This window comes from Mustelus asterias, chromosome 8 (genome assembly GCF_964213995.1).
Source record: "Mustelus asterias chromosome 8, sMusAst1.hap1.1, whole genome shotgun sequence".
NCBI lineage: Eukaryota > Metazoa > Chordata > Chondrichthyes > Carcharhiniformes > Triakidae > Mustelus > Mustelus asterias.
In genome coordinates, this window is record NC_135808.1 from 89,035,588 (window position 1) to 89,047,750 (window position 12,163).

Consider the following 12,163-nt stretch of genomic DNA (forward strand, 5'->3'; position numbering starts at 1 on the left):
CACACTTTGGAAATGCCCACAGTGCACTGTCCCCTGGCCTGGTGCCTGGGGCTCTGGGTGGGGTCAAGGAGGTAGGTCCTGTGGCCCTTTGCCCCTCTGCTGTTGACAGGCTGCAGAGGAAGGATCCGAGGTTCCGTCTTCCCACCGGCATGGACAATTAATCCTTATTCAGGAGAATCATGGCCTCTGTCTCTCTCACACTCCCTCCCCCCCTCTCTGACACACACCCCTCTCTCTCTCCGACACACTCTACCCCCCTCTCTCTCTGACACACTCCCCCCCTCTGTCTCTCTGACATACTCCCCCCCTCTCTCACACTCTCCCTTTCTCTCTCTCACGCACTCCCCCTCTCTCTCTCTGACGCACTCCCCCACTATCTCTCTGACGCACTCCTCCCCTCTCTCTCTCTCTGACGCACTCCCCCCTCTCTCTCTGACGCACTCCCCCTCTCTCTCTCTGACGTACTCCCTCCCTTTCTCTCTGACGCACTCCCCCTCTCTCTCTCTGACGCACTTCCCCCTCTCTCTCTCTGACGCACTCCCCCTCTCTCTCTCTGACGCACTCCCCCCCTCTCTCTCTGACGCACTCCCCCTCTCTCTCTCTGACGCACTCCCCCTCTCTCTCTCTGACGCACTCCCCCTCTCTCTCTCTGACGCACTCCCCCTCTCTCTCTCTGACGCACTCCCCCTCTCTCTCTCTGACGCACTCCCCCTCTCTCTCTCTGACGCACTCCCCCTCTCTCTCTCTGACGCACTCCCCCTCTCTCTCTCTGACGCACTCCCCCTCTCTCTCTCTCTGACGCACTCCCCCTCTCTCTCTCTCTGACGCACTCCCCCTCTCTCTCTCTGACGCACTCCCCCTCTCTCTCTCTGACGCACTCCCCCTCTCTCTCTCTGACGCACTCCCCCTCTCTCTCTCTGACGCACTCCCCCTCTCTCTCTCTGACGCACTCCCCCTCTCTCTCTCTGACGCACTCCCCCTCTCTCTCTCTGACGCACTCCCCCCTCTCTCTCTGACGCACTCCCCCCTCTCTCTCTGACGCACTCCCCCTCTCTCTCTCTGACGCACTTCCCCCTCTCTCTGACGCACTGCCCCTCTCTCTCTCTGACGCACTCCCCCTCTCTCTCTCTGACGCACTCCCCCCTCTCTCTCTGACGCACTGCTCCTCTCTCTCTCTGGCGCACTCCCCCTCTCTCTCTCTGGCGCACTCCCCCTCTCTCTCTCTCTGGCGCACTCCCCCTCTCTCTCTCTCTGGCGCACTCCCCCTCTCTCTCTCTCTGGCGCACTCCCCCTCTCTCTCTCTCTGGCGCACTCCCCCTCTCTCTCTCTGGCGCACTCCCCCTCTCTCTCTCTGGCGCACTCCCCCTCTCTCTCTCTGGCGCACTCCCCCTCTCTCTTTCTGGCGCACTCCCCCTCTCTCTCTCTGGCGCACTCCCCCTCTCTCTCTGGCGCACTCCCCCTCTCTCTCTGGCGCACTCCCCCTCTCTCTCTGGCGCACTCCCCCTCTCTCTCTGGCGCGCTCCTCCTCTCTCTCTGGCACACTCCTCTCTCTTTGATGCACTCACCTTTCTCTCTGATGCACTCCTCCTCTCTCTCTGATTCTGTCTGATTCTCGCTCTGCTCCTTTCTCTCACTCTGATTCTGCCTCTTGCTCCCTCTCTCTGCTCCTGTTTCTTAATCCAATCATCAGGTTCCAAACAAGGGCAGAAATCTAAGTGATAATTAGAGTAAAGCAGAGCAATAGGGAAGAGGAAACAGAGAAAGGAGGCAGATGACGTTTCGAAGAATAGATAGGTTATGTCTTTGGAACATACAAGATGTTGTTTTTCTCTGCTTGGGAATCTAGGATACAGTCTCAGGACAAAGGGTTAGTTATTTCGAGAAATTTTTGCACTCAGTGCATTGTGAATCTTTGAAATGATCTATCCCGGAGAATCAGGAAAATACTCAACGATGGAGTATCCAAGACTGGAACAGGCAGAGTTTTGATCTCTCAGGGAATCAAGGGATTTGGGGAATGGTGGGGGTGTGACAGGGATCCGTGGGTGATGGCTGCAGAGGAAAGGAAAGTGTAGTTCAGGCTGAAGGTCAGCACTGAATGGGTGAAGTGGACTCGAGGGGCCGTATGGTGTATTTCTGCTCCTTTTTATAAGTTCATATAAAAGAGGGGACAGGAAAGGAGTGTGCAGAGAAGGAAGAGAAAAAAGGAGGGATGGGGAAGGGAGATGGAGAGAGGAAGGGAGGGAGAGGGGAGACAGTGGAGGAAAATATGGACAAAAGAGATGATCAGGAACATTAAACATGGGAATGCCATTCAGCTCCTCAAACTGTTCAGTTCTTCAGAAAGTTCATGGTTGATTTGCACTTCATCTTTATTTACTGCCCTGATTCACATCCTTTGTTAAATTACCTAATAAAAACTTGCTGATCTGAGACTTGAAAATTTCAATTAACCCAAAAGTCCCAGCCTCCAGATCTCCATTTTCCTTTGTGTGAAAAAGCCTTTCCTAATTTCACTCCTGAATGACCTAACTCGAATTTTATGACTCTGGTCAGATTTTCTGGCTGTTCTCGCAGGCGGGATCTTCTGATCATGGGTTTCCCAGTGCTGAACCCCGCCATGGACTAGCATTTAATACTCGTCCCTTACTGTCTTCCATTTCAGAGGGCATTTGAGAGTCAACCACATTGATATGGATCTGGAGTCACATGTAGGCCAGAGAAAACTTCCTTCCCTAAAGGACATTAATGAACCAGATGGGTTTTTATGATAATCGACAATTCCAGATTTGTATAGAATTCAAATTTCAGCATCTGCCAAGGTGGGATTGGAACCCGGGTCTCCAGATCTTGCCCTGTGTCCATGACAATACCATGATGCCAGCTCCTCCCCATTGAGTGACCTCTTGTCCTAAGTTAACCCTTTAAGTCATGGTATTTCTGTGGTGAATCTGTGCTGTAATCCTTCCAAAGCCATGCAATATTCCTGAGGTGGACAGTAGCTAGATGCAGTTCTCCAGCCGGAGTCTGACCAAAGTTCTGTAAACCCAAAATTTTAATATTCTGGCTTCTCCTCGCTATCTTTTTAAAAATTTGCTCATGGGATGGGAGTTTTGCTTGCACAGCCAGTATTTATTGTCCATCTTTAATAGCCATTAAGAATATGATGATGAGTCACCTTCCTGAACTGTGGCAACCCACGTGGACAGCTGGGCTGAATCTGTTTTTCTCATGTCCGATGCCTCGGCGAGTGCCACGTGGTGTCTGGTTTAATTCTTATTCAATCTTTTATTGCGGCTTGCTAGGCTATTTCAAAGGTCAGATTGCTGTGGGTCTGGAGTCATGTGCAGGCCAGACCGGGCAAGGGCAGGCAGATTTCTTTCCCTAAAGACTATTACTGAACTCATTGAGTTTCTAAACTCTGCAGTCCAGTGTCATTCACCCATCATTCAAATGCTCTCTCACATTTATTTTCCATTAAGCAATGGCTCAATTTTTAAATTCCCACCTTTGTTTACAAATTCCTCATTACCTGGACCCACTTTATTTCTGCAACTGCCACCAATCCTATAATTATTTGAAATAAAAGTATTCCTTCAATCTTGGCCTTTTCCACGTCCCCGATTTAATCGTTTTACCACTGGTGCCCATGCTTTCAGCTGCTGAGGCTCTAAGCTCTCGAATTGCCTCCTTAATCCTGTCTCGCTCTCTTTCCTCCATTAAGACAGCCTTGAGAAGCTACCTCGGTGACCAACTGCCCTAATATTCCATGTAGCTCGGTGTCAAATGTCTTATGACAACATCCAGTGAAGCATCTTGGGATGTTTTACATGTTAATGGTACAATGCCAATACAATTTGTACCATGAGGCAAATTTAGACTTCAAGGAAATAAAACATAAATACAGAGTAGAGCTTTAAAACAAAACACAAATGCTATAAATTTGAATTAAGAGCAGGAAACGCTTTTCCAAGAAAAATACACAGAAACTGATAAATGAACACAACAGGGCAGTTAACATCTGAAAGAAAAATATTAGTTCATGATATGGATGAAATCCTTTGTCAGAGCTGGTTCCAGGTTCCGCCTTATTGTTAACTCTGTAAGGAGAGAAAAGAACTGACGTTCCAAGTCCAGAGGACCCTTTGTCAGAGCTTTGTCACAAGGTCATCTGGACTCAAATCGTCAGCTCTTTCCTCTCCTTACAGATGCTGCCAGGCCTGCTGAGATTTTCCAGCATTTTCTCTTTTGGTTTCAGATGCGCAGTAATTTGTTTTTATTTTAAAATTGTTAACTTTTCCTTATTTTTCAGATGCTTACTAGTATTTTCTGTGTTTGGCACAAACACCTATGTCAATTGACTTTCTAAATGAACAGCATTCTTTAAAAGGCAACTTACAATTGACTGTAATGTGGACTCTTCGTGTATCTGGAGAAGACACGTCGTTGTTTGCGAGACATTCGTAGTCTCCAGCTTGGTCCCGAGTAATGCCAGTAATCTCAAGGTATTCACCTTCACTGTCAAAGTCTTTCGCTGAAAGTAATAACACAGTGTTAAAAGATCAGAATCTATTTGACTGCATGACTTATAATGTGAAATTGATACTTTGTTTTGTGTACTTTAATAGAATCATGTAAAATTATTAGTGTAATTTATTGACTGACCGGAGAGAGACAAGGGACATTTTAAATTGAAAAACAAGCACTATTATACATCTATAACAAGGTGGGTATAAATATGCTCCTTGTACATATCTTTTAAACCTTGTGAACATTGTCAGCCCCTCAACTATTTCTATAATTGAGTTCACTGACCCTTCAACAACCATGATTTACTCCATTTTTAGAGTCTTGTACACATCAGCTAATCTCACATCAACTAAATGCACTGACAACAAAATAGATTTTCTTTTCTCAGGAGGTCTTTGCCATGTTACCCATTATATGGACTTGTTTATTTGCATGTGCATAGAATAGAAATTATATCGGAAATTAAGTACAATTATTCCTTTAAGTTTCTTAATTAGTGTCCAAGATACTAATAAGAAACATTCTCTTGGTAACTGATGAATGCATGGAATATACTATGCAATCCATGAATTTCCATGTTCCAATCACTCTGTGCTGAATTATCTTGTCTCAGCTGGAGCTACTGAAAGGGTAACGAATGCCTTATCCATGGTTCCTGCTGCAACTGCATCCAGCAACTCCTGATAGAATGCTACGTGTACAATATATTGGCATTTGATCTTTGTTTTTTATTCCTAGCAGTGAGTTGTTGAGAACATTGACTTGCACTTCATGTTACCTCAGACCCACCCATATTCTCCAAGAAAACCCTGTGAGAGCTGCGTGTTATTGGCTGGGAATGAATTCTTCTCCTTGCCTAGAGCAGTTATTCTGATCAGTCAAGATGACTATGTTATCCACTCCATTCTTCATTTACTCATCAAAATTGCAATTAGCCACATCTGCATTCCCCATTAGCTACATCTGGCTATTGGCTAACTTATTGGACACCTGTGTTTTGCAGCATTAAGGGAAATTCCCCAGAGTTTTGTTGAATTCGCTGGTGGTTTTTGTTTTTTCTAGGAGAGTGCATTGTTAAGTGGCATATTGTTGCACTGTATCACAAGCTTTCAAAGCTTGATAAACTTCTCCATTTTCTTTTCATATTTTATATTTCTTTACACTGAATTGGTAATGTAATGCACAACCTTTGTTTGTCTCCAAACTGCGATCTCAAAATAGTGTATAATGTTATTGTCTTCACAAAAGAAGAGCCTCAGCAGATATCTCCATGCCAAGGCAGTGCAATCTCATTATCTATGGCCAGTCAATGGTGAAGATTGGAAGACTCTACATAACCAGGGAGATGCTGAAATTTATGGAGTCGACCATTCTCTTATGTTCATGCACCGATAGTTATATACTTTCATTGTGCTTTACGTACTAGTCCCTGTCTGTCAGAGTTGTGATGGAAATTGAACAAGCTTGCCAGTTAAGGGTGGGGGCGGTGGGGGGGGGGGGGGGTCTTGGTATTTTCTGATGCTGTTTGCTGGTTTGGCTTTGTCAAATTTCCAGTGGCTCTTGTTGAACCAGCTCGTACACAGGCAGATCCTGAGGTGAGGAGGCAGAGGAGAAGTGCGGGGGAGGGAGCTGGGAAAGACAGTCTTGCTTGGCAGCAGTGCACAGTATTTCTGTGAAGGTTCTGTAGAAAATACGTTTTTAAAAAGTTCTCATAAAGGACTGGTGGTTATTCCCTTGCAACGGTGTTAGAATCTAATTGGCATACACAAAGGCCCCAACTCCCCTACTGACCAAACAGTCGCTGGCTTCCAATTTGACAATCGGAGAAGATTGGCGATAGGGACTGGATTCTGATTCACAATTTTACATCCAAAACAGAACAGGAGAAATAATATTTAATTTCTCCCACTGAATCTGAGTTGAGGTGCTTGCAATTGTTGATGACATACACTTAGATAGTGCCATACACTTAGATGGTGGGTCGAACAGCTCTTGCAGCAGTCTGAGCTGCTCCTGCTCCTTCAAAGGAAACACCATTGTTGAACTTGATGCTACAGCAATTTTGCACAGTTTATTGAAAGACTCATCCTTTAGATAGCATCCCCTGCTTTGATCATCACTGGAACTCTGCCAGCTCCCGCTTGTGCTTAGGTTTAGGTTTTAATTAAGTTAATTATAATGGTATGAAAGTGAAGTACATTTTCAGCAAATTTGTATGTTCCACCTTCATTGTTTATCAAGCAAAAACAAAATGCATTGTCTACATCCTAGTTCAGAAATATTTGCATTCAGAGACAAGTTAGAAACTAGAATCAGAGGGTGAATATTAAAGCCCCCCACCCCCAGGTGGGTGTATTATCTGTGAGGGGAGCACATTTAGTAGGTTGAGTGGGTAGCTCTGCTGCCCAACCCCATCTCATAATATGAGGGGTGGGTCAGGCTGCCCATTTACCCGTCTATCTGTTCTTAGACATATTGAGGCTCTTACCTGTCCAATTAAGTGGCAACTAAAGACCTCAATCTGCCCACACTAGCATAATATGCTGGGCAGTGGAAGACAGGCAAGAGTAAGAAGGTTGATTTTTCACCACAGTTGCTGAAAGGGTGGGAAGGAAGTGGGGTACATTCTTTAAGTGGTGCCGTGTGCATATTGAGGAGCACCACCCACCAGGATAATAACTACCCTCTTTGTGCCTCCATGCCTGGCCAACAAAATCCACCTGCCCATCCACTCACCGTCCTTGCTGCCAAAGAAAACGTGGAAGTACCCACTCTCCCATGTTCATTTTTGATCTTTAAGTGCCTCCTTGCAACCCCAGAAGCTCCTACTACTCACTGCTGGCAGTGCTGAAACTGCAGGAGCTTCCAGCCAATCTAATTGCAGCACAGTGGTTAGCACTGCTGCCTCACAGTGCCAGGGATCCGGGTTCAACTCCAGCCTCGGGTGACTGTGTGTGTTCTCCCCGTGTCTGCATGGGTTTTCTCTGGGTTCTCCGGTTTCCTCCCACACTCCAAAGGCGTGCAGGTTAGGTTGATTGGCCATGCTAAATTACCCTTTGGTGTCAGAGGGAATAGCAGGGTAAATATGTGGGGTTATGGCGATAGGACCTGGGTGGGATTGTTGTCGGTGCAGGCTTGATGGGCTGAATGGCCTCCATCTGCACTGTAGGGATTCTATGATTCTATAATTAGTTAGCCGCTCTTGAGGGCAGGATTTCCTTCCTCTGAGAGGAGGTACTCAAGGTGTCATTCAGCCCATTAAATGGTTACAGCACAGAAGGAGATCATTTGGCCCATTGTATCTATGCCAGCACTCTGTGAGAGAACTCACTTCTTGCCTTTTCCTATAACCTTGTGATTCTTCTTCTCCTTAGATAATTATATAATTCCCTTTGAAAAGGCACAATTGAATCAGCCTCCACCACATTCTTAGGCATAGCATTCCAAATCCTAACTACACAAATCAAAAAAAAAGATATTCCTTGTGTCAACTTTTGTTCTTTTGTCACTCACTTTAAATTGATGTCCTCTGGTTCTTGACCCAATTTTCAATGGGAATAGTTTCTCCCTAACTAATCTATCCAGATCCGTTATGATTCTGAAAATCTCTATCAAATTTATCTTAACCTTCTCCTCGCTTAGGAGAACAATTGGAATCTATCCAATAAACTGACCATACAATTAATGCCATATTACAGACATACTATTCTTCATTGCACAATTGCAGGCAGTAGTTCAAGACACTGAAAAATGTATGCTTACACCCTTGTTATATCTAATGAAGCTCATCAGTAATTTAAGAAGAGCAAAAAAAAATCGGATAAGTACACACACACTGTTAGACTGGGTGAACTATGACTTGTATATTCTTGCTCCCTTCAATTATGTTCTCCATCAATGCAGTGTTTTGATCTCTTTGAGTGAACCGTAAACCACATTTACTAAATGATCCCCAAATAATGAAATTACCAACAAGATTTCACAATTTGTAACTTCCACATGAATCAGAACCAATAAAAATTAAACACAAATTAACTGGCAAAATATACTTCAAATGAAAAGGTAAATTTCACTTTAAATAGTTGATGAAACAAAGAAAAGTCTTACACAACTACAAGCGTACTCCTTCAGTGTGTATGACATGATTTAGCTACACAATATGCTGTTCTTAATTAAAATGGGAAAGGTCAGGAATCCTATCCGACAGCAGTTTTCACCTTCGGGTTTCACAGGTGCGATTCTCATCAGCAAGACTCACTTCCACAAACCCTTTCTCCCTCGGGTCACAACAGTCCTACTGGTAGCTTTTCAGAATTCCTTTCAACCAACCAACCAATATTAATCATTCATGGCTTGGCCACCTCTGGGAAAACACCCAGCTCTTCAGCATCTCTGAGTTATTCACATAGATTTCCAGGTTTTTGATCTTTTTAGCCAGCTTGTACAGTACATCTAAGAGCTTGTCTCTCTTTTTCTGCCAAACAGAAAAACAGACATCTTCCTGAGATTGATTTGTCGTCTCCTCACAAGAATTCTGTGTTCCTCATTCTGCTTTCTCCTTATGTCTGTATTTATGTGCAGTTTGCCTTCATTCTCCAGCTCTTCCGCTTGTACCTCAGCTGCTGGTGATGCTCATGTTGCTGCTGGAGTTGTTGGTGGTTGTGTGTCCTCTGTTTATAATCCTCAGAAAAGCTGCGTAATGGATCAGCATAAGCTTCCCCATGTTGTAGTGAAGGCAGGCAACAGGGAACTCCAGCTGAGGATGAGTGAAGCACCAGTAGGTGAAATGCCTTCCAAAAAATTGGCTCATCTGTCAAACAATGAAAACACTCTCAAAGAAGAAGTGCTTTGACCAGCAGTCCCTCGATGGCTGCGGCTGAAGTGGTAACAGGGATATAGGTTTTAAGCAGGATGGAGGAAGAAATACACTGGTGTTGAATAAATTGGGTGGATGGGGGATTGTTGTTGAGAGAGTGGTAATGGGAGGCAGTGGTCTAGGCTCCAAGATGTGGTCAAGAAAACATAGCATTGGCATGATGCTCAATGGTGTTCAGCTTCTCCTAGGATTGGTTAGAATCTGAGCAAGGTGACAAAATAATTGATTGTTTTTTTTAGTCAGAGCAAGCTTTACCAATTGGCAATGGATTTGTATGGGGAAACCATATAAAACAAGAAAAGAGGGTACTCAGTATCTCTGCCACACCGTGTTTACTCAATGTTATTACAATTACGTAGTTCTTCCTCAACCCTTTTCCCTGTCTGGTTCATGTTCTGTAAATACAAAGCTGAAAAAATAAATCTTTTTCTTAAGAGCTTCCGTCTCACAAAGGAGGCTCTAAACCAATCCATATCCAACAACTTGCTCTGAAAACTCTGCTCACATTTTGACGGCGGAGACAGAGTCCACAACACCAGCCGAGACAATGTACAACATTTTAAAACAATCAACAACATTCTTTGCTTTACAATACTTCAGGATCAGGATTCAAATCTTGATCTGTATCAAAAATTAATCAATTATTCCTTGGGCTATAACCTACTCTATCTCTGTACCAAGTTTCATTGAGATATAGGCTGGAATTTTACCGCTGGGTCGGGCGAGGCTTGCAGAACGCATTCTCCATTGGCCTCAGGCGGATCTTATGAGCCTCGGGCTGGCGAGGCGGCAAAATTCCGGCAATATTATTTACAGACAAACAGACTGACAGGCAAAAACATTATCTAGGCTAGAGAACACATAAAATTGTTGCAATCGTTCCTTTTCACATATGCTTTCACCAAATGTAGGTGGAAGGCAGAGTAAGAATGCCAGCCAGATCTGGGCACTTTGCCAGAGCACCACTATTGTGAGAAGAATGGATAGCAAACATTGTGAGAGCATGGTGCATTGTCAAAGATGCGACAATCAAAAATAACTCGAGATTTTTACATATTACTCATCAACCTCCCACAACATTATACATGGCGAGTCAGAAACATGTGAAGCTTTTTTTCAGATGAGACCAGAGGATGAGAACAGAGAGATGAAATTCCTCATTTTAAAGTTATACAGTTTGTCCCTACTTTTCCATTATAAGTTCCATTGCCCACATTTATAATGAAAGCACTCCCAACAGTGCAGCGTCTCCACTAATGGGGAGCTGTATTTATAGCTTAAGAAATTCATCAAGACAGTTTCATTATAAATGTGGAAATTATAATTTTGGAAAAGGTGACATGGAATTCTTCAATTGGAAGATTTTTAATATAGATATAAGTAGATTAGCAGCAATATCCATGAATGAAATACTTTGGGGTTATAGTATAACAAACGATAGACTTCACAGTGTCATTTATTAATTACTTTTATGATTTATTTGCTATTATACTCATGCCATTAATTTCCATGGGTTTATCCTGTTCATCCACTGTAATTTTGGCAGAGAATCTGTGGGAAAATCATGAGAAATGGCATGAAAGTGTTTACACCATTTCTCCAGTGTCACTTTGGATCTGTTGTCCAACTTATGATGGACACTCAGGAAACTCCACTCCTGTGGAAAATCCTAATGTCCGCTCTGGGTATCAGCCATGACGGTACAACAAAGTCTTTTTGTATTTTTATCTGTAAACATTTTCATGGAGTGTCTTGTTCCACAGAACAATAGAATCCTTGCAGCTCTCTGAAGTTGGGGGTTGCGGGAGCTATGGTGGAATCTGGTTGAAGGTTTAGTGATGTTTTGTACCCAATGTTTCACACAGATGTTTGGACAATTCCATGCAAATCATTTGACTTCCAACTAGATTCACATTCAGGGCCAATACAAGGATAAGAATTGTATGTCTGTATAAATGAGTTAATTAAGCTGGAGAAAGGTTAGTAGAAACAACTTATTTGGGCGATAAAAAGGGTAAAAGTGCAAAATGCATGCATTTGTAAAAAGAGGCCAAAGTGAAGTGGGTTTATAAGTAAATAGATTGGGTTTAGAAATTTGCATTTGGAGATGGATAGGGACTTGGCTTTTCAACTGATAAATTTCAAGGGATGAGTAAGGGGACTTGTACAACTTACAAAGGTTTGATAAGTAAACAAGGGAAGGTTCTTAAATTTTATTTGGGGAGACTATAGGAAAACATGAAAGATATTTACATTTTGGAACAGTTGAGTTCAAAGGGGTGCTGAGGAAAATAGGATTGGTGATGATAGGGAATAAGGATATTTAAGGCAGGATGTGGGGAAGGCATCCTGACAATAACTCTATGCTGAGAGAAGGAGCAAAACCTGAGCAATTCCATGCAGATACCAGAAAGCAATTCGGTTTCTGAATTGTTTTGGATTTCCACAACAGAGTGGAAGAGATTGAGTGGTCATGTGATATACTTCTACAAAAGTGACAGCAGTTTCACCTTGGGTAATATTACTGAATTTCTAGAGTTAAAAATCTATAAGCAAGTGTTGCTCAGAGGTACTTACTGGTGGTGTTCTGACCAAACAGGTTTACTTGGAGGGCGGAGGGGGGGAGGGGGGTGTAACTTTAATTTGTTCTTCTTGTTAATAAATCTTTTAATTTCCAAAATCTCAAATGTGCCACTGGAATTCTATATTTCTGGGATCAATAGATTTCTCCTCAAGTGCCCTGCCCCTGTGCCGTAT

General features: G+C 43.6%; 1 protein-coding gene across 1 annotated transcript in view; it reads right to left on the reverse strand.

The window, feature by feature from the left end:
- negr1 (neuronal growth regulator 1) overlaps nt 1-12,163 on the reverse strand; it is a 531,576-nt gene that overhangs the window by 110,462 nt on the left and 408,951 nt on the right. The window contains exon 4 of the mRNA XM_078219382.1: nt 4,400-4,534. Within this exon, the coding sequence (XP_078075508.1) occupies nt 4,400-4,534 (135 nt within the window). The remainder of the gene's footprint in view (nt 1-4,399; nt 4,535-12,163) is intronic.